Source organism: Pezoporus flaviventris, unplaced genomic scaffold, assembly GCF_033815535.1.
Source record: "Pezoporus flaviventris isolate CSIRO_AGI_PZ_B2104156 unplaced genomic scaffold, CSIRO_AGI_Pfla_v1 ptg000083l, whole genome shotgun sequence".
Lineage (NCBI taxonomy): Eukaryota > Metazoa > Chordata > Aves > Psittaciformes > Psittacidae > Pezoporus > Pezoporus flaviventris.
Window position 1 is genome coordinate 12,870,579 of NW_026892631.1, and position 23,186 is coordinate 12,893,764.

Consider the following 23,186-nt stretch of genomic DNA (forward strand, 5'->3'; position numbering starts at 1 on the left):
GTGAATATTTAACCCAATAATGGGGGGGGGGGGTAAGGAGGAGGTATCTGTATAGTGATACAAGTACTTTTAGGGTGACATGCTGTGAACAAGGAGTACTTAAAGGAGGAAGCATGAAGGGTATCACTTTTGAAAGGAATTCCATCTCCAGGTGTGGTTTTCTGAAATCTCTGCATGTTTTAACAGATGACTGGAGAAACACTGTGAATGTGAAAGAGGACTTAGTGCTTTTCGTGGTCATACAGCCTCTAGACAGCTGTCATCACAATGCTAGGGAATGTGGGGTTTTATACAATCAGTGCCAGTTTGTGGTGTGTGTAGTGGTTGATAGAGGAGAACCTTGGGCTTGGTTAGCCTTTGTCCTCACTAATCAACAGAGTGAATCCAGTGAAGTGCCCATTGCTTTGAAAGAACAAAAAATCACAGTCTGATCAGGCAGCAGTATACAGGTTAGTGAAGGGTTAGTCCTGCAGCCATCCTGAAGAAGGGTTTCGGTTTGGTAGCATGCATTTGCCAGTTTCTTTATGAAGCTAAATATATTATCTTTCCTCTGCAGGATAATCATGGAAATGACATACACCTGGGTATTTTCTTCATGGGAATCTTCATAAAAAACAGAATTGGAAGGACAACTGTGATCTACAGGTAAAAACTAGGGTCTTCTATAAGTAAAGTGAGTTTCTTTTCAGAGCTCCATGCGTGGGTTTTTTCCCTTGCATGTGTGACTTCAATAGTGCCAATGCTCTAACTGAGGAGCAGTCACCTCGCTGTTTTCAGGATTGGCCTCTTGGCTGTAAGAGATGTGATAAAATATAATTGCTGATGTCTGTGAATGGGTTTGACAGCAAGAAAGATGTAGTTTTCTGTCACGTGTCTTGTTCTACTTACAAGGCTTTGATCCCTTTTATTTTCTTCCCTTTATGTCTGCTTCTGAATGCAAATCTGTTAAACCTCACGGCATCCTGGGCATTCAACCTGTCTGCAGATCTGGTTGTCTCATGTAGGTGCCCCACTACAAACCCCTGGACTTCCTCATCGTGCATGTTTAAAACTCCTGGCTGTGTCACTTGTTTATTTGTTCTGCTGGTTTGGTTATGAAGAATCATTTCAGTCTTTCCATTCACTCCCTTTTGTGGGTTTGTTGCTTCTAATAAATGTTTGTTGTGTATAAAAGTGTTGCTAGAAGCGTCTATGGTTCCAGGGAGGCAGGGGTTTCACTCATTCTACTTTGCTGCTGTTCTGGTGGGTATTTCCATTACTGGTGGTGTTAACTTGAAGTGGATTTCCGCTGCTGCCTGTTATTAGACTATGAACATTGTGTAGCCAAAAATATGTGGGTTATGAGGTGTGCTAATTTTTAGTGAGTAGCAAGGCTTGTGTCAGACTTCAGCTGGAGTGGGTTGTGCCTTCAAAGGGCTTTCATCCGAAACGTTAGGGCTCCCTTTTCCGCAGGCTTTTCTTCTTTTTAAGAAGAAAATAAATGATCCTTGAGCTGTGCCAGGTGACAAACCCAAGAAGTTTCTTTCCGTGTAGAAATGATAGTTGTAGCATAATAGTAAGGCAGGGAGCCTTACTCTCTGGAAACATGCACTTCGAGCATCCTGCCATGACATGAAGAGGAATGCATGCTGCAAACAGAACAAACAAGTCCTTTCCATCCCCATGGATTGCATGCAATGTAGGTGAATGTCTGTCAGCTCTTTGTAAGAAGATTATAACTCTGATCTTGGGTAACCTGACAATTACTTGGAGAAGAAAAAAAAGAAAGAACCAACAAAGATTGCACACATAAAAACCAGAGTATTAACATGGTATGCATAGCCTACGTAACCGTGTTGTCAGCTTAACCTTCTTCAGGAAGAACTGGCACTGGAGCACGTTAGAAACAGCATTTGGAGAGGAATGGTACCATTGAATAGTCATTTCCATTACACATGGCTAAAATCAATCAGCTCAAACAAGCCACAGTTCAGTAAAATGCTTAGCATTCATGTGTTTTCAATGTATCTGCTACTGTGAGTCTTCAAATTGGTGTTTCTAAAGAGGGTTTTGGGCTCTCCTGGTTTGGGTTAAAAGGTGAATATCTATTTCTCCTTTTATCAGAGCATGACTTCCTTTATTTTCCTGGCCATGTTTCTTCACCAAACAGCTGCTGAAAAGCTTTCCCATCAAATGAAGCTCATGTTGACTAAGGGATTCTTAATGTGTTTGTGAAACATTTGAATGTATGTGTTGGCAAACTCTACTGCGTTTTTTTACTCTACAGGTGGAATGACATTGGGAATATAGCACATAACAAGTCTTCCATTGTTCTAGAGTTGATCAACAAAGAAGAGAATGTGCTCTTTCACACAGTAAGGAAAAGATCTAATCGGTGTAATCAGAAAGCTACTTGAATAAAAAAGAAACCTTTAAAATTACCCTTTGCCAAAGGGGCTCACTCACCTTAACCCCTCTCTGCCCAAGCTCACAGTTTATGCAGACAGTGAAATGGACTTCATTGAGCTCCCAGTATTTGTATTCTCTTCCAAGAATCCTGAAGGATACTGTGCTGGGAAGTCTGCAAGAAACTGAAGTGCTTGTTGGATGAAACATCCACAGTGCCACGCTTTCATGCTGGCATAAATATAGCAGCATGAGCGCTGGTTGAAACTGGGCATAAGGTGCCATGCATGCACATACTGGAACTCAGAGGGCAGTGCTGTTCAGTGCTATTTAAAACACATCTCCCTGAGCCAAGGCCAGGATAGAAACTGGACCAGCAGGCTTGAGCCATTTCTTGTTGTTGTCCCTCCTCCCCTCCCGCTGTGACTTAGCATTGAAGTGGCAGCATGTAAAGGCATGCGACTGTATTTCAGTAATTCAATGCCTTGAATGCTCTTGAGGGCACTAGACATGTTCTTGGCATCCAGATTCTGTACCTGATGGACCTTACCAAGCCTTATTGCAATTGGATGTGTAAACCTCCTTTTTGTTACTTCTTGGTAAGAATAACAAAATGAATGATTACGTTTTCTTTCTCCCATTTTTCTCTTGTGTTTAAAGGATGATCTTGAAAATGCCAAATATATTTCACGGCTGTTTGCAGCAAGACACAAGTTTTATAAACAGAACAAAATCTGCACAGAGTGAGTACTCTTTTCTTCAGAGCTGTTTGCTGATATCCTGCTTTGAAACCAAGCTGAGTTTTGGCATATCTGGGGTTTTTTCTAGTCACTTGTGTCAGTTATTTCTTTCCCCTTTCCCTTTTTTTTTCTTGCTTTGTTTTAACCACCAGCAAGAGCAGACAATTGGGAACGAAGTTTCATTCTGAGCCTTGCAAGGCGTGATGCTCCCCAAGCAGCCAGAGCTGACAGGGGGTCTTGAATTAAAGGCCTTGATCTCTGCCATTAGTAACCCAGAGTATTAGGATAAACTGGAGTGAAAGGCGACATAAGTTAGAGTGTGAATTACAGTAGCAGATGCACTACCCATCTAGCAGCGAAGGGTGGTGGAAAACACAGGTTGTCATCTTCTAATTTGGGCAGTATAATTTATCTGCTGCTTATATGTGCCAAACAGACACGTGGGAACATTAATCCATGTAGCCATACGAGCACAAAGATGCAGAGACTGTAAATCTGAACCCGAAGTCTCCTTTAGGCTCTACTTTGGGCACTTACTAAAGAATTTGGCCTTGAGCTAGTCCTCTCATGCAGGTGGATTCACTCTAACTGAAGGAGGAATTGGTGAGGCTTTACTTACAGGTTAGAAGCCTGGAAGCTGAGGATGCTTCCTTTATACTAGCACGCAGCAATTGTAATTTGGGATAAATTTAGCTGTTAGAGGTTCAGAGTTTTGAGGAATTTTCATGGTGCACGGGGTTTGTATAGCAATGAGAACGTGAATTCCTTGCAGAACCTTCCCAGTTCAGTTAGCTGGAAAGATATGAAGAAGCCTCATCTCTATCAACAGCTCTAGTTAAGAGCTGGACATCCCATCTGTTCAACTGGGTGATGCCATCTGTTGGAAAATAAAGCCAAAATGATGAAGGGAAGATCTGAAAGTCTAACTTTCTAACGTTACATAGGCACGCATTGTGTTAGCATACAGTGAGTCAGAGTAATGTAGAGACCAATGAGCTGATCTTTTCGCTTACAGATGTTGATTTGATTTCAGGTGGTGCTTACAGTTCTTGGGAGGGGAGTGGGAGACCAGAAAAGACATTTCTTAGCAAAGTATCAGGCATTTCAGGTTTTAGAGCTCCTGATTGTCTCCCCTTGTGACAGTCAAGAAAGAACACAGAATCCCATAGTTTGTCATCTTGGAATATTTCCCCTTTGAAGCTGCACACTGGGGTCAGCAGGAGAGGATGGTTCTGTCACCGTTCATAATCCAGACTGAAGAAGCAATAGGTTTTGGTCATGTTTATTACTAAACACTGAGCCATAAGTACATGGGTGCCATGAGCGGGGTGTGTGTAGCAGTTTCATATCCAACTTACAAACAGTTGGACTCGTAAAGATAGGGAACCCTATGAGGGCACTGAGTGAAATAACTGGAGTGTAAATGTATTTTTGCCATTAGAATTGCTCTCCTTACCACAGTCTCATATGGTATCAGCTTCTGTGTTAGAGCCACAGACACTGATGGCAGCATATGCCAATGTGTGTTTTCTAGCCATGTAATTTTCCTGCTCTCTGTGTGTAAATGATAGTTGTTTGTTTTCCTGTGTGCATTTCCTCTAATAGCACATAACATCATTCACTAGATCAGAAACTGTAAGAGGACAAATCCCACCTTTCCTCTCTTCACGTAAGCACTATATTTCTGCCTCCTTCACCTTGTTTCTTTCCCTTCCTCATTTTGTATTTCCTCCTACACTCCTTGATGCTTCCACTACACCTGGCTACTCTAACATTGTATATGCTTCTGCTAGTTTTACCTAACCAATTGCTTTTTCCCCTTCCTGATCTGTGGGCATTGCTTTGAAGTGATTGCTATGACTTTCATCCGATAGTTGTTGCTTTAATGTTCACCTTAAGTCACCTGAGACTGTGCCTGTGTTCACTTTTTGTTGCTTAAGAGACTCGTTTGATTAATTTTTAAGCCAGTTTTTCTTGTGTTTCCAAGTTAGCCAAATAGGATAATGAACAGAAGGCATGTGTATTTTGGAACTGGAATACTTCCTGTATTTAGAGAAGAACTGGAATTCTTTTCATTTCTTCATTATTTTCAATCTCATTAATGAGCAGTACATAAAAATTCTTCATCCCTTGTTTCTCCCATTCATTCTTGGATCTCAATTGAAATATGGTAGTTTCTAGTATCTCTCTTTCCTTTCTCTCCCACAGACAATCAAGTTCTCCTCCCCCTATCCGACGACGGCCCACTTGGAGTAGATCATCCTTGGTATGTGCCACGGTGGGGGCTCTGTGAATACCTGTACCATTTCTAATGGGATGGGGCATTGTGTAAGATGGAATACCTTCCAGATTTCAAATAAGCACATGATACCATTATTCTTGTTGGCAATGTGATTGGAATGAGTTGCAAAGGTGTGGCTGCTCAGGTTGATTAATTTAACTGGATAATACCAGCACTGAGTATTAAAAACTACAATCTTCAAGGCATTATATTTTTAGTTGCCCTGCAGAAGCTGAACATCGTTTCTACTGGATTGAGGTGACCTCAATAGGTAGAGAAAATAGTTACCTAAAAAGAATTGGAAGTGTCTTGTGCTGTATCCATCAAACCTAGTCATGAGATAATTTTACAGCTCCTCATTTCATGTTTCCTCCATTCCTCATGTTTTTGTATGAAGTCTGCTTACAATTTACTAACCTCTTGGGTTAAAAACCTATTTTCTGTGTGAAGTTATTGTGCTTTAAAGTAAAACTATTATAATCAGTACAGGAGTGTGATTTAGGATTTTTCTTAAGCTATATTTGTTTCTGTTTAACGGGTCTCCATAGATACCATCAAAATGGTTTGGGTTGGAAAGGACCTTAAGATCATCCAGTTCCAAGCCCTGCCATGGGCAGGAACACCTCACACTAAGATCATGTTGCCCAAGGCTCTGTCCAGCTGGGCCTTGAACCCTGCCAGGGATCGAGCATTTACCACTTCTCTGGGCAACCCTGTGCCAGCCCCTCACCACCTTCACAGTAATGAACTTCTGCCTTAGATGTAACCTGAACTTGCCCTGTTTCAGTTTGAACCCATCACCCCTTGTCCTGTCGCTGCAGTCCCTGATGAAGAGTCCCTCTCCAGCACCCTTGTAGCCCCCTTCAGACACTGGAAGCTGCTCTGAGGTCTTCACACAGCTTCTCTTCTCCAGGCTGAACAGCCCCAACTTTCTCAGCCTGTCTTTGTATGGACGATGCTATAAATCTGACAAAGCTGGGTAACTCGTTCCTGAAGTCTTCACCAAAAAAGTCTGTGAGAGTATTCCCCCGCCCCTCCCCGGTCAGTTCTAAGGACACTGGTTTGCATCCAGTCTTAACATCTAGTGTATGTCAGCAATTCAGAGTCCATTAAATAAGTTTTTAATAAAACAGATTCAAATAAGAAAGATTTCAATGAACAGCACTGCTGATTCCGTCGAGAGCAATATTATCTATATGCAGGTTGCAAGTGTCCGTGTGTGATATAGATTATACCTGCTTTGTAGACCTTCCCAGTGGTAATCCCATTAGCCTATTGCTGTATGGTAGAAAGCTAGTGTGGGCAGGAATGTTTCCTTGGTGTGCCCCCACAGTGTGGCTACAGCTTGTTGAAGATGTTCCCAAATTAAGCTTAAGCAGGTACCGACACTAGGATAACTTTATCTTTGCAGATTGCAGCACAGGCTGTTTCCCTGTGTGTTTTTATATGGCCCGTTATAGCTAAAAGCTGCATGCTGTGTTTCCCAGCCATTGGGCAGGAAAGCTGTTGTAGCTGGCTCCAGATTTCTTTGTGCTTTCGTTCTTAGCATGTCTCTAAGGTGTCACGAATGCAATACACAGCTTGTGTGTCATGTTCTCTGAGGCATATTTACAGTGGGTTTTGTATCTGCTAGTTTGGCCCCTAGAGATGCCTCTGCAAGACTGAAGATGACGAAACCAAATGTTCTTTGCATGCTCATGCTATGGCCTCAGGGATATGATAAGGGGAAGGAGAGAGCTGCCCTCTGTATTAGATATGGAAAGTAGACATCTCCTTTTCCAAGGAAGAAGCAAATCCTGCAGCCTCTTTATGGTTTGAACATAAGCATGCAGCAAGGTTTGGGTTTAAAACCCAGCCTCAGGAAGACCAAGAGGAGGAACACTCATCAGTGAAAAACGAACTGTGCTGCTAACCCTTCACATTGAACTTTCAACTGCTTCTTTCCATAATTGTTTTGTTAACTTGTTGGAACAGTTCTCTTTGGGGAGAAGGAAAGGGGAAAAAAAAAGGCCTCCTGACTGTTGTCTGCACTGTACATACCTTTATATACCTGCCTATTCATTTGTCTTGCATGGTAATAAATCAGTAGCCATAAACGGGAAGTGAAGTGGAATCTTAAGGGTGAGGCTCTGCCACTTCACTGAGGATCATGTTCATTACTTTCAGGTTAAAACCCTTTATATGGTTTTGGCATCATGGTGAACCTGTATTTTATCTGTTACTTTAAACCCATTTTATGCTGTTTCTTTTGCCTGTCAGGCCACCCAGTGTTGCTGGATTTCCAGCCAAACCTCCTCAGTGTAGGAGATCTGAATATAATAAAAACCCCAAGTGATCTTTAATTTGGGTATTGATGTTCTGCAGACCTCAAGCTTCTCCTGTTCCGAGGCAGATGGGCCTCCAGAATAGAAAAGGGGAGGGGGGAGGAATAATCCTTAATTTCTTGCAGTTATCTTCCATAACATCTATCACAAAGAAAACTGTCTGCTCCAGAGCTATACATTCCCAGTAGGAGTCACTTCTTCCTTGCATTTTTCCTCTGCTCCCCATTTGTTAGACTTCCCAGCATCTTGGTTTAACCCAAGTAGCAGAGCTTAGCCTGGAATATCAGCAGCAGGCTCCTTGGCCCAGTTTGTTCAGTGAGAGTAGGGTTTCTCCCCTCAGAAGTCATTGCTGTAGCAGAAATAGTTTCTGTCATCTTCCAGCTCTGGCTTAACACAGCCGTTTTGTATGCAAGAATTCATGGGTGCTCACGTTCTTTGATTCTCATTCCCTCTCCCCATTTACATAGAAAATGTGACTTTAACCCTTCCCCACCCCCTCTTGAACAGCTAACTTGCGTGGTGCTCATTTTGTGCATGTGCATGCAGAGGTGGTAAATTATGTGGTGTTTCTTTTTTGCCTCGGGCATCCACAGTATTCCTTAATAGTCTGAACTACTTGAATCAGCCCTGATGAAGAGCCTTTATTCTGCTGCTCAGAATTTATTCATGCATTCACAAAGCAACAGTGTCTTCCTTCTCTTTCTGCTTACTCTGTGTATCAAAGTATGCTTTCCTAAACTCTGCTCAGTGGCACCGGGCAGGACATTACAGTGCAGGTAGTAAAATGTGACTACAAAACACGTTGGTTTACCAGTGGGCAAAGCTGGTTGCTGCAAAGGGTCCTACTGCTTTAATGCTGAATTGGCCCCTATGATACTTGTAGTGTTAAAAAGCTTCTTGCAGTGCAGATTGTTGGAGGAAGGCTCCAATTCATCATCTAGGGACCCAAGTATTCATGTTACTTTATATGTACTCCTGTTGCTTGTATAACAGTGTTCTAGGTCCTTGAATTTGTTCCATCTCCTCCTTTTGTCCTGATGGGATGTTTGGTTTGGTTTAATTCTTCAAGGGCAAGGGCTTTTTACTAAACTGGTGAAAAGCTGTAAGTGAGCGGAGAGCCTGGGTGTTGTTTTCTGAAGTGGTTGAGCTTAAAGGAGTTTTCACTGGTTTTTGGGCTCTGTAACAGAATTCAGCAAACAGTTTGCAAAACGTTATTCTCTGTTCCGTAAAGAAATGCCAAGCCACGTGTCTTTGGCTGGGTAAGAAAGGGCTGTATTCAGTGGAAAGGGCATAGAACTGTTTCTCTTGTTTCAGCTGCAAAAAAAACCCTGTAGCAAACTAAGTTGCTAATGCTTTTTATTTTACCTTGTGCTTTTATTTCAGCCAAGACAACATCCATTTATACTGCCTCCTATGCATGTCCAGTGTGGAGAACACTACACTGAAACACATAATTCACAAGGTACTTAGAGCATATATTTTGCCTTTAATGGACTTCAATGTTATGTGCATGCAAAGAGGCTCCTAACCTTTATGTCTAGGTTTCTAATGCTGTCCTGGTCAAATGGGAGCTGCTGCTGGAAAAGAGAGAGTAGTTTTATGGTTAATGTTGCAGTAAATCTTCTGTTTAAAGTCCAATTTCAGTTTTCAAATTTCTCTAAAATGTCTGTGCATGATTATATGGACCTTAAACTTGGAATTCCAGTTCAGCGAGCTGGAAAGTAATCTCGAAAGGAAGTAGGATGGCTGCACTCAAAGGCATTGCCAGCTGGGGCCAGGGAGAGAAACAGAGTTAGGGAAAAGGAGAAATCGGAGCATCCTGGTCATGAAACTGTGTATTTAGATGGTCTGTTCTGCTGACTTTTCACCAACATCTGCCTACATCGTTAGTCTTGCTGACGTAGGGAAGGTTAACTGTTTTTACCCCCATATTTGACAAATAAATTGTCTAAGAGGTTGTACCAGGTTACTTTGATCAAGGCTGGGAAGGGTGCCCAGCCTCTAAACACCTTGAATCTCACACCCTTAACCACACCACCTTTTGGAATACACGTAGCCACGTCTGTTAGGCAGTTCCTGAGAGGCACAGTTGAAGTGCTCTCAGCAGCAGAGGAGATCTTAATCATACCTGAGGGTGGTTTAGAGTTGTGATGGTCTGACTAATTTTAAAGTAGAACTTGATAAGTTTAGTTCCTTGCATACAGTAAAAGGTTTGTCTTAGTGAGTGCTACTGATTTACTGCAAAGCTGACGGTCTGAAGAGGGACAGTCTCGGGTTTAGAAGGATTATAAAGTTCTCTTAGTTTTACACAGACATCTCTATGCTGCTGGATTAGCTGATTTCACAGCTTTGGAAGCTGCTACTCCTTTCTCACAAGACTTTCAACAGGGACAGTCTTGCATAAAGCTGTCATCATCTTTAGCATCTTGATTCCCTCTCAAATATCCTTTGCTGAAATGTTTAATATTCTCTAGTGCGTCTGTAGAGTGTTTTGGTTGGTTGTGGTTTTCCTCTGAGTCTTGATCACCCTGCAGTGTTCTACTTCAGGTTTGGAGTAGGATTTCCAATTTCAGAGTCTTCTGCTACTTCAAATCACAGACAGCAGTGCACCAACAGAAAAGATAAGAGAACTGTTAGGTTTGCCACGGGCTAGCAGCACTGGGGTTTTTAAGGTGGCAGCAGCAGTGAATCATTACAGGATGCTGAGGGAGGAGATGCCCCCTTATTCTTTCTTGCCACCCCAGGCAAAAACACTTCCTCTCTTTCCCCTTTCATGTCTCCCACAAGGATCTGAACTACCATATTTTGCTAACTGCTGGCAGCATTTACGTGAGTAGCTTTGTTTTAGTTCTGTCTCAGTGACTCAGGGATGCTCCCAAGACCAAATGTTCGTAGCAGTTGTTGTACACCAAGCTGTGTCTGTACTCATTGGTGCAGACTTCATTTGAAGTTTTGTTAACATGGAACGAATCCTTGTATGTTAAAATCATCAATGTCTTTATCTTTGCTCTACAGATAGCATTTTCCATGGAAATGAAGAAACTTTCTACTGTAGGTCTCAGACCAGTTTGGATAGGTGTCCAATGGACTTCAGCTACTTGAATGGTAATAGACCCAATGGGAGTGTATGCAGTGCCCACAGCATGAACTCTCTCAATCGCTCACAGAACTTCATCCAGGCATCTCCAATGTCCTCCAATCTGAGCATCCCTGGAAGTGACATCATGAGAGCAGACTATATCCCCAGCCACAGACATAGTGCAATCATAGTACCATCTTACCGGCCAACTCCAGACTATGAAACCGTCATGAGGCAAATGAAGAGAGGGGTGATCCAGATGGATAGCCAGAGTCAGTCTTTGAGGAATCTCAATATTGGAAACACACATGCTTATAACCAGCCAGAAGACCTAGTTTACAGTCAGCCTGAGATTCGAGAGAGGCATCCTTACACAGTTACGTATGGACCCCAGAGCAGTGGCTATAACAAGCCCGTCGCCCCGTCTGACCAAATGAACCCTAGTAATGCTGCTCAGAATAAGACAGCAGCCAGTGCCATATCCCACACCGTCAGCACACCCGAGCTGGCTAACATGCAGCTGCAGAGCAGCCAGAGCTACAACACCGCTCACATGTTAAAGAACTATCTCTTCAGACCCCCGCCTCCATACCCACGTCCGCGTCCCGCCACGAGCACGCCGGACCTGGCAAGCCACCGGCACAAGTACGTCAGCGGCAGCAGTCCTGACCTGGTCACTCGCAAGGTCCAGCTCTCGGTTAAAACCTTCCAGGAGGACAGCTCGCCCGTCGTCCGTCAGTCACTGCAAGAGGTCAGCGAGCCCCTCCTGGCAGTGAAGCACCACGCGGCTGTGAACAAGCGCCACAGCTTGGAGGTCATCAGCAACATGGTACGTGGTATAGAAGCCATGGCACTGAAAACTCTAAACGCTCCTCTGCCGCGCAGGAACACCCTGCGGGAGCAAGTGCAGCCGGAAGAGTCGGTTCAGATGGGGCACGAAGTTCAGCAAGTTCCTCACTATCATCACAAAAAGACGTTCTCTGATGCCACCATGCTGATACACAGCAGTGAAAGCGAAGAGGAAGAAGAGACCTCAGAATCCGTGTCGCAGATTACAGCCCTCCATAAGAACATGGAATACAGTGCTCAGCTGCAAGCTGCCCTGGCTAGAATACCAAATAAACCTCCTCCAGAGTATCCTGGGCCTCGGAAAAGTGTCAGCAACGGGGCCCTGAGGCAGGACCCTGTTAGCATTTCTGTGGCTGTAGCCAGGGCCAAGGCCATGAGGCCAGGGCCTTCCAAAGCCATCAGTGTGTCTCGAACTGATCAAATGGCAATAAACGGGTCCTCGCTCGGGCCCTCTATCTCAGAGCCTGACCTCACAAGTGTGAAGGAGCGGGTCAAGAAAGAACCTGTCAAGGAAAGACCTGTGTCTGAAATGTTTTCTATTGAGGACAGCATTATAGAAAGAGAAATCATGATGAGGGTAAGTGCCTTCCTCTGTTGCGGTGGCTTCCTGGTAGTCCTACAGGTCGGGATGCGTGCCAAAAGCTGCTGGATCAGTAAACTGTGGGGAACACCTGGGTGGGAAGATGCTGATTTGCTCCAAGTAAGGAAATGTGATGTTAAGTGCCAGATCCAGTTTGGGTTTGTGGATCTCTGTGGCCACCAAAGGGGCTGATCTCATGCCCCAGTTTTGGGCTGTATGCTTCCTCCAGTGTGGTTTTTCGCCTGCTGGCCAGGTCCATGCCTTGATCCAGCTGATGGTGCTACCATCACCCCGAGAGCAGCGCCAGCCCAAGGGGGGTGCAGAGCATGCACTGGGTGATGAGGAGGCTGACCACAAAGCCCCCCTTCGTACCTGCTCCCCTCTGCCTGTGTGGATTTGAAAGCAGGGTGGGTCTGAAACGTGTTTGCCGAGATGGGCAGGAGGTTGCGTTTCAGCACTAGTGTTTTATTGCTTCTTTGCAGGGCTGTCGAGCTAAGCACCACGTAATCTATAACACAGTGGAAACTCACCTGAGTTTCAGGTGATCTCTGCCTTCCCTCCTACTTTACATAACACAGTTACCTGAATGCAACCCTGGTAGCTGTAGACCATGGATTGCTGGTTTTACCAGTAATGAATGACTGTAGATCTAATTCCAAAAGTAGCAGATGGAGAGGCTGTGTGGTTGAGGATCTGGATTGTTTATTCATTAAGAAATGTATTCAAGAATGAGAAACAGCACCCTTTTAAACTTGAAATGACTTCAGCATAAGAAGCATTTAAAAGCTCCAGTGCCACTGCAGGCAATGGCAGAAGCATGAGGGGTGCTTACTATTTAGTGACTGAGGGATGCGTTGATGCACCGCTCTGAGAAGTGCAAGTGCAGTCACAGAAGGTGAAATGTGTGCTGTAGGATTGAGGTCTGAAACAGAAACAATTCCTAAAGCAAATTAATAAAGCATCTAAATGGTCCAGAGCAGAAAAGAGCTTGTAATGTACTAGATCAGCAACTAGTTAGATTGAAATAGTATTGTGTATTCAGAGAAACTCTGAACGTGTGTATCGTGCTCCTTGATTGTTGGTGGTCCTTACGCTGATGTAATGGCTAGGAGTCAAGCTTGGGCCACTGAGTTGTATAATGGAGACTGAATTTACTCCTTGCAGGATTTTATACTTTAAATGTAAAATAGATGCTTGACTGTAAGTAATCAAGTCAACGTCTACTCCACTGTAACAACAAGCGTATATGTGTTCTTTTGATCTTCTGAGGAAAGGAAACATTGAGAAACAGGAATGCAAAGGATTGGAGGATGGAAATGAAGGCGAGAAGAGAACTTAGAGATGCTGTTTGAGTACTCTTTGCTGTTCGAGTACATTCGGAGCAGCCTTTGGTCAAAAGGTTCTTTGTTGTTGTTGTTGTTGTTTTGGAAGGGGTAGGCTTAGCATTAAAGCTTCTAAAGTGGTTTCAGCTTAGGTCAGCAGTCTTAACACATGCAGACCTTCCTTTTGTCACAGGAATTGCATGTTATATGAATGGTAATTTGATGACCATCATCTTTTAAACACAGACTTCTCTATTTGACTTTGCCAGGAGTAATAATAATAAAATCCCCAAACAAAGGAAAAATACTCGCATTTTCCTACTTTCTGAAAGCCGGAAAAGAAAGCAGATGGGTTTGGATTTTTGTTTTGCTTTTTTACATTGTGCTGCAGAGGAACCCAGTGGTGAGGAAAAAGCTCACAGGGCTTTTGAACAATCAAGCCATTTACAGATGTCTGAGAGCATTCATGTTCAGTAGTGTGTTCCTAGGAGCTGAGCTTGGCCTGTGTGGTGCCCACACCATAGGCATGCAGAGAACCAGGCTTCCCTTGTGCTCATCTCTCCTTCCAAATCCCGCAGAAAGCATTAAGGAAATGGAATAGAATATTCCACACATGGGCATGATAAACAATATCCCTTCCTGGCTGCTGATACAGTCGGTTTCTGGGATACGTGAGCTCAGGTTTTAGTGCAAAATACATCACGGGTGCTGTTTGAATCACTGTAATAGCTGAGTGCATCAAGAGACTTCTCATTTTAAGTATTGCTATCACAGAAGGGAAACAATGGCCTGTGTTTTGCTGTTTGTTGTAATAGATTGAAATGATTGCTTTTCCAAAGGTGCCCCAGGTATCTTGGCTACGGCAGGGCTACTTTAACGCAACAGGGTGATGCTTTGTGTGTCCTACATCCAGCATCATGTTTGCAGGGAAAGGCTCAGGGTTGTATTTGTGTGTCTTTTAATGGCACGTAAACTGAATTACATGCTGGGATTGCTGCTTTGAAATTAAAATTCTGTGCTCATGTAGGAGCAGGCCTTTGAGGAATAACAGGAAGAATAGAGGTTGTATTTGAATTTACGATGCTAATGGTGATCATCTGCATTCCTTGGCCAGAGAGTTGCAGATTTTGGAGATTAAAAAAACATTCCAGCATTTTACTGGCATTATAAATAATCACACAGAGATGAAAACGTGCCTTTTCTTGCCAAAAGAATCTAGAAAAGCAGAAGATGGCAGGCCTGGAGGCCCAGAAGAGGCCCTTGATGTTGGCAGCACTGAACGGACTCTCAGTTGCTAGGGTTCCAGTGCCAGAGGACAGCCAGGATGAAGTCACCAAGGTGCCAATGGATGAGAGGGTAAGTTGGAGGCTCATGCAATGTCTTTCATTCCCTTTGTTGCCAGCAGCACAAAGTCCCTAAAATATGAACATTTGATTTAAAATGTCAAAAAAAATTGTCTTAAAGGTGTTCAGAAGCATTAATGGAAGAGGTCCGGGGTTAACCCTGATGTGACTTTGGATTCTGTTAAATGTCTGGAACATTTACTGAAGTCGGTGAAAATTGAGACTGTTCACTGTTTCATGTGACTATACAAGCTCGAGCTCTAAATCAAACATTTTGCATGTCTTTCTCTTGGTCAGGCAGTTTTTCCTGCAGTGATCATCCATAGATCCCATATTCCGTGTTCTGGTACAACCAAGGAGCTCAGTTAATGTCTCTGAACAGGATTAAATTGTCAAACAAGAGTTGTTTGCCTTCTGATGTGTGTGCATGGATATGGAATTCCAGAAATTAAAACCACTTGCTGCCATTAAGTTTTGAAAGACGTATTTGCAAAGAGGCTTTCTGGATAAAGATCCTCAGCCTTGTGTTGTCTGGTATGCAGACAACAGGCCTTAACCTCTGCCTATCCATATGCAGGGTTGTGCCCAACCACAGAAGTTGCACATTTTCAAGTTAGGGAGCATTTTGATAACGTGGACCACATCACAGTTCTTGCAGCACAATCTTCTCTAAACGTGAAATGCTTTTACAGGTATCTATTGTGGTGAAATCACCCGCAAATTCATCCTCAACCAGGGTTGTATTTAGCAGGGCTTTGCTTTTTATGGTATCAGTCTTAAATAATGTGAAGGTAGAACGTCAAAATGTAAAATTAGCTTGTGGTTTTACTCAGTAGAAATCAGTGTGTGTCATGTTCCCTCAGATAACTGCAGCTGAAAGAAGTGACTGAGAGGATGCTATGGCTGTATATTGAAATTCAAAGAACAGATGGATGAGTCTAGTAGTAAATGTTCCTTCAGGCGGAATTAATGGATTGATGTTGCTTCCTGTTAAATCTTAGTGCAAAATCCTGAAGAGGAAGTTGGAAGAGGGGATGGTGTTTACAGAATATGAGCAGATTCCAAAGAAAAAGGCAGATGGGATCTTCAGCACTGCTGCCTTGCCTGAAAACACTGAGCGCAACCGCATCAGGGAGGTCGTTCCTTATGAGGAGAACAGAGTAGAGCTGGTGCCGACCAAAGAAAACAACACAGGCTACATCAATGCTTCACACATAAAGGTAAAACCTTCCTTGAACTTTGCTTTGCAAATGAAGGTATGTTAAAGCTGCTTTTTGCCTTTCTGTAGCTCTAGAGCTTCTGAAAATGTAACTTAGAACACATTGTTGTACCTTTGTGTCAGCATCTCCGAAGTCTTCTGTCAACTAACATAGAGCCATAGAATGGTTTGGATTGGAAGGGACCTTAAAGCTCATCCAGTTCCAACCCCCTGCCATGGGCAGGGACACCTTCCACTAGAGCAGGTTGCTCCAAGCCCCATACAAAGTTGCTCTTGAACACTGCCAGGGATGGGGCAGCCACAGCTTCTCTGGGCACCCTGTGCCCGTGGCATGCATGAGTTGATTTAATTGCTAGGGGCTGGGAATTCATTTCAGAGAGGCATCTTTACTTTTTTGATGCCCACCTCTGCCAGCTGGTTGGGGAATATCTCCATTGGTTAATGTAGAAAGAGATGCTGTGTTTCTTAAACCTCATGAATATGGGTTAGAGTGGACCACTGCCTGCAATGTGACGTGGTTGTGATGACCGTGCACCTGAAAGGATGTGCAGTCAGTGTGTGTTCTGATTGATCCGTCCCAATAGCCTTGCAAGCCACTGGGGCACTGCAACAACCACTATGGAATGAGTCACTGTGACTGACTGGTGCAGCCTGCCAGAAATACTGCAAGAGGTTTGGCTGAAGTATTTTTTTCATCTAGTAGTATATAGGATATGATTTTTAGAACACAGGGATGGAGCTCCATGTATGCAGTTCCATGCCCAAAGCAAAAGCATGTAGTTAGGAGTAACACATTCACATAGATACTGCAATTATATGTAAGAATAATGTATTTCTTCCTTTAATGATGAGTTTAGTGATTCTAGAAGATTTTTTAAGTATGCGTTGATAGAAGGAGCATTGATACAGAGAACACCTTACACCTTAGTTTATCTCTGGTTGGATACTGCATTGAATTTCTGCTCAAAATAACTTTTTGTCAGGAAACTTCAGATTTCTTCTTAATTCAATGTAGAAATAATTTAAGAAATGGTCTGGGACTTACAAACGTGGCAGGTTGTACCAATGAACTATCCTGCAGTGGCTGTAGCTGCTTGGTTTTCTTTAGGCTTCCAGTACTAATTGCAAAGTTCTTTTTGTTGGCTTTTACTCCTGTCCCTCAGATGACAGATTCTCTTGTCAGAGAAGGGCTGTCTACTTTTTCTCATTGGCAAAATCCAAATTAAAATAAAATAACTCAAAAATAATAAATAAAACCTCTGTTAAAATAGTATTTTCCTGGAGTAAGAACTTAAAGAGACTTGCTGGCCTCCTTGGTTGTGATTTACAGTGTTAATTCCTGTTCATAGAATCCCAGACTGGTTTGGGTTGGAAAGGACCTTAAGATCATCCAGTTCCAGCCCCCTGCCATGGGCAGGGATGCCTCGCACCAGACTATGTCTGTGCAATCTGTCCTTGAACAGCCTAGATAGATGCTGAGGTTTTGCAGAATCAGACATTGCTGTGATGCATTTCTGAGCCCAAAATTTTTCATCTCCTTTGTAGGATGCCAACAAAAAAAGAGCTTCCTAACAAAAATGCTCACAAAACAGCAGTAGCCAGAAAAGTATTTTCCTTGGCTGGTTTTGAGTCCACATTTTCCTTGTGTGTTAGCATTGGACACATCTCGCATTCACAGAGCACCCAGGAACATGCACATGACAAGAGTCCTGGCCAGTATTTTCCTCTCCCTGCATGGGGAAGCCAAGCAGATGTGCTTTTGCTTAGAAGGTAAAATTGCATCTGCAAGCTTTACCTTAGTAGCACAGTACGTGTGTGTTTGCAGCCCAAGAGTCAGTTTTTAAAGTCCTGCACTTAGGGCATTAGAATGCAGTAAACATTCCAGACATCCCATTCCCTCCAGACTGTTTATGGTCCTTTCGTATCATGTGCCAGAAGGCTGCATATTTGGACCAGAAGTCAGTAGACAAAGACTCCTATATCATCCTGATAAGATCCATGCCTGGAGGATTCCAGCTCCCACTGCTCAGAAATAGCGTGTAATCCTGCTTATTTGCCACTGAGCTTTGCTGTTAAGGTACGAAGATGGTCTATACCAGAGAGAAAAAGTGTGATTAAATTTATGGATCAAGCAAAAAAGTTCTCAATACCACTTGGTTTGACTGGTCAGGTCAGTATTAACTTGGAGAGCTCAGTGATACTGTCCCAGCAGTACTGCACATGAGCATGCAAGCACAAAAGCAGCTCAGATGCAGGATGCTGGTTAGAGCTGTGCAGCTTCTATTCATTCCCACCTAGGAGAAGAACTTGAGTCTGCCTGCACTGGTCTCGCAGATTTTAACCATCATTCAAAGAGAAGAATGCTGCATAGGAAGGAAGAAATAAATGAGCTGATACACAGAGTTGAAAATGGTTTTCAATACAGAGAAAAATGTGTTATCATACAAAATGCTAGTTACAGGTGTAAAACCCCAAGTGTCTCAGCTTAATGAGCAGCTGTTTAAATAACAGAGAAGTCCATTCTATTTCTGCAGATGGGTTCAAAGACCTGTACCTCAAACGCAGTATGTGGTTAAACGGGACGCTCCTTGTAGCATTGTCCGCCAGCACCTTTGTATTTGTGGATGTGTCAGTATTCCTGTTGTAAATCATCATCTCTGGGATTTATATATATAAATATTGTATATAATGTGTATGTTATATTTTCTATATACAATATATATATATTTATATCTTTGTTGTGAGCAGTGAGTTTGGGCTAATGTGGAGAATTTGGAGCTCTTAGCCTGAGAAGGGAAAATGTTTTACCTTGCCATCTTTCTTTGGTTTTCCTTGTTGCTGGTAAGCATATTTCTAGCTGAGAGCTGGTAGCTCTCAAATTGGTTTGGCTTTTTTGGCTTTTTACCTAAAATGTTGGGGAAAAAAAAAAACTTTTTTAATGAACCTTTCCTGATATATAGCAAATAAGCCCCCATAAAATTGTATTTTTTTTATAAACAAGTCATTTTGCTGGTGGTGTATTTTTAAACTTCATAGTTAGATGAAGATCTGCCTCAGTCAGGTAAGTGAAGCAGTGTTCTACACTGGTTAACTCCAAGGGAATGCTCAGGGCACTACCTAATTGACAGTGTGTAAATCTCTATGTTCATGCTTTACAGATAATGTCTTTACTTGTTGTCATGCAAATGTTTCTATAAGATGTGGTTGGTAATCCAGTTACGTGTTGGGAAATAGATTTGTATGACTACAGCTTTGGACCGTGTTAAATTTGGCCAAAGAAATAAGAAGTGCTCCATCCCTGGCAGTGTTCAAGGCCAGGTTGGACAGAGCCTTGGGTGTTATGGTCTAGTGTGGGGTGTCTGTGCCCATGGCAGGGGGGTTGGAACTGGATGAGCTTAAGGTCCTTTCCAACCCAAACCATTCTATGATTCTATGATATGAAAGCCATTTAAGATGCTGGATTTACTTCATAGTAGTTTGCAGCTTCTGAGCTGAGAAACCCAAGATGAGCGAGGAAGAGTTAACTTGAAATGAAGCCTGTCTTGATCTCATTAATAGCTGGCAAGAGGCCCGTCCGAGCTTTGCGTTATGTACAGTGTGTGGGCATAACTGCATCCCCTAGGGACAGCTTGGCCACATCTTCAGCAGTGCTCAGTGTAATGAGAGTCTGTTTAAGAAGTTATTTTTTGCCTGAGTGGAAAAGACTTGAGGGAGATCCTAAAGAGCAGAGTTCTTTAGCTTTCATTGTGGGAAATGACATTTGCACTGAGGCTCTCTACACCACTGTCGTGTTCGTTTGCAGCAATGCGGTTGCCTTTTTAATGCATAGCGACACTTCTGCTGCTGCTCAGTTTTTCTCTCATCGTGGCTCTGTCACCCAGCGCAAGAGCTCAGTCAGCTGCTTATTTGTTTTTAAGCCATATCAGAAACAGAGCCTCAGCAAAACAGCCCCAACCTTTTTTCATCTGTGTGATCCAGATGCATTGGCATTTCGGTCAACGCTTTATGTTTATGGGCTTCAAGAAAGAACTTGGAAACACCAAAGATTGTGTTTTGTCCGATTTGCTCTTATCAAAGGGTGATTCTTGTTCAGAATTTTGAGGGGAATGGGACAGGCACTGCTGAGAACTTGGGCACTGACTGTATTTTCCGTTCCTTTCCTCCCCAGGTTACTGTAGGTGGAGAGGAATGGCACTACATTGCTACCCAGGGGCCTCTGCCACACACATGCCATGACTTCTGGCAGATGGTGTGGGAACAGGGGGTGAATGTTATAGCCATGGTCACAGCTGAGGAGGTACGTAAAATCACAGAGCACGGCTCTTTCTGATGAGAGCAGATCTCCTGTTATCATCACTTCCCACTCCAGGAACCTCTTCTTTCTATCAACAATCCTTTTTCCGCTTGCTCTGTTTGAACATATGCCTGCTATAATACCAGGCATGGTAACTTTCTGATACTGAGTTTGGCAAGTTCTAAAGCGAAACAAGCAGCACTCCCCCTTCTCCCTGCTTTGCTCCAGCTTGGCCAAGCCAAACAAAGATGTTTCCACTGAGAGCACTGAACTGCTCCTGGTTAAAATGACACAGACTTCCCCCCTGCCCAAGGTCAGTGCTGCATGCCATCACTCCTATCAGCTGCAGAGAGACCAGGAGCTGTTGTTTCTGTAGAAGTGTTCATGTTTAAAAACAAAAGAAGAAATCTTTTTTATTCTTATGCCAAGCAAACCAGTTATTTCCATTGTAATCCAAGAACTATGTGCTGCGTTAGAACAACTGGCACATGGTGCTAACTAACGCTGCCTTCAGCTTTGTGCAGGGGTGCTGTTAGCAGACCCAGGGAGTGCCATAGCACAAGTCACTGTCCAGTTCCCAAGGCTGATCAGCAACAGGTACTTAGAAGCTGCTGAAGAGAATCTCCTTCCATTTAAAGGAGAAGCTTCTCCAGGAGGAGAGCATCTACCAAGGTGTAAGCAGTAGCTGGCTTTCACCACGAGACAAGAGTTAGCTCTTCATGCATTTTTACACTTAGAAATATATGGTTGAGAGTTTGATGTTTCAATGCATATTTTCTTTACTTTGTAGGATGTTCCTTGCTCTCCCTGCAATTTGAAATAACAGTACTTGCCTTGCCTGCAGAGTTTTATGCCCTCTGTAAAGAATCTTAGTTGCAGGAACTAATGGCTTTTTTCTGTTTGTTTGGGTTTCCTTTTGTTCTTAAGGAGGGAGGAAGAAGTAAGAGTCATCGTTATTGGCCCAAACTGGGCTCTAAGCACAGCTCAGCCACTTACGGGAAGTTCAAGGTGACAACCAAGTTCCGCACAGATTCTGGCTGCTATGCGACTACCGGTCTGAAAGTCAAGCATCTTCTCTCTGGACAAGAGAGGACAGTGTGGCATTTGCAGTACACTGACTGGCCAGACCATGGGTGTCCAGAAGAAGTCCAGGGCTTTTTATGTAAGATTTCTTTAACTTGCACGGTAACGTACATCAAAGGTTGCTCACACTGGGTTCAGTTCTCTGCACCTAGTTACAGCTGGGATTGGTATTAAATGGTTATTGCGGAGCATATAAAGGTTGTACTTTGCTGTGATTTGGAGAACAAAGCAGGATTCAAGAGGTAGGAGCTAAGGTGATTGAGGATTTTGGCCCTGAAAGGCCTGACATGAGACGAGAAAACCTCAGGCAGCAGCAGTGCTAAAGACTCGGGAAGTTTTACATAAATACCTCTGTTAGCTGATCTGTTGGTGTAAGTTATCACTTCCGAACTCCCTAATGAGTGTAGGAGATACTAGGCTGCACAGAAATGTGATTAGAGAGGTTCGCTTGTTAGTGAAATTTGGCACAACTCCTCCAGTTCCATCGGAGGCTGTTATTGCTGTCAGCCAGCATTTAGTTGTGCAGAGGCATCAGACATGTTGCAAAAGAGCAGAGGGCTCCATCACATATGCAGCAAATCTGACCTTATTGCCACTCTTCCAACTACAGGTACCCGAGCAATGCTAAGAGCCTTCCCAATTAGATGTGGTCCTGGTATATGCACTTCTGAGAAGACAGACATTATATTCATCTCTGTTGAGTTAATAATGCTTCCTACTTCTTCCCAAGGAATAAACACTACCCTGTTAAGTAATAGGAGTTCAGTCAGTACTTAACTAAAGCCACACCTCTGCCTCTGCAGTAGAGTGGAATGTAGAGACCCTTAAGTTACCACTAAAGGAGTCAGCACACGGTGTACTGATGTGTTGTTGATGCTTGCCCCTCTTAGTTCCTGACAGCTCTGCAACTACAGACAGCTCAGTCCTCCCTCAGGAAGGTGCATTAGTTCCACTTCAGTCTTGACACAGCTACACTCCTTCAGTGGTGCACTTCCTTTTACATGGAATAAGCTTGATGTCAATAACATCCTTCTTTTCCCAGTTCTGTCACCAAGGCAGAAAATAAAAATGACATTTCAGTTTTGGCAAAGGAGTGCCACAGGATCTGGCTTTAAGGCAAAGCTATTGTCCAGTTCTTAGATTTGTTTCACGCTTTATTTCTCCTGCCAACCCCTGTAGCTGTGGTTGGGTGTGACAGTAATTGGAACCTGACTGTCCTCATTTCCTCCGTCTCATTGTTTGCCACCATGTACAGTCCCATTTCAGTGCTTGCACTGAAACACAGCCTTTCTGATGTTAGTAGGCCTTAGCTACAGCTGCCTGTGTCAAAAGGACTGCCCAGGCTGCAGTGCCGTGACACCAGGAGTCAGGGCAGGAAAGTTCGGCTTGCATCTCACTTCCCACTCTGGCTGGTGGTGGGAAGTGAGGTGTCCAAGAGTTATGCATCTGGATCTACGTTTCTGGGTGAGGTCCATCATCTTTGTCATGCATCTAGGCTATGCTGGAATGATGCTTAGAGGTCAGGGTAGTTGTGTCACTTGGTTAGATAAACACGCCATAAACAAGATAACTGTTCTTGAGTCATGCACTTTCTAGAAATGGCTTCAGGGGAAGCAGACAATGAACTCCCAGAAGGGCTGGGAACTGTTGAGAAACAAACCCAGAGCAGAGAGGTGGGTGAGATTCT

At 43.4% G+C, this 23,186-nt stretch overlaps 1 protein-coding gene across 2 annotated transcripts in view; it reads left to right on the forward strand.

Annotated features, from left to right (window-relative positions):
* Positions 1–23,186, forward strand: part of PTPN14 (protein tyrosine phosphatase non-receptor type 14) — a 121,287-nt gene that overhangs the window by 91,399 nt on the left and 6,702 nt on the right. For both annotated transcript variants that reach the window (XM_061475421.1, XM_061475420.1), the window contains exons 8-17: positions 557–645; positions 2,267–2,354; positions 3,046–3,128; positions 5,334–5,391; positions 9,114–9,192; positions 10,746–12,235; positions 14,773–14,916; positions 15,905–16,123; positions 20,291–20,419; positions 21,344–21,578. In XM_061475421.1, coding sequence (XP_061331405.1) covers positions 557–645; positions 2,267–2,354; positions 3,046–3,128; positions 5,334–5,391; positions 9,114–9,192; positions 10,746–12,235; positions 14,773–14,916; positions 15,905–16,123; positions 20,291–20,419; positions 21,344–21,578 — 2,614 coding nt within the window. The remainder of the gene's footprint in view (positions 1–556; positions 646–2,266; positions 2,355–3,045; positions 3,129–5,333; positions 5,392–9,113; positions 9,193–10,745; positions 12,236–14,772; positions 14,917–15,904; positions 16,124–20,290; positions 20,420–21,343; positions 21,579–23,186) is intronic.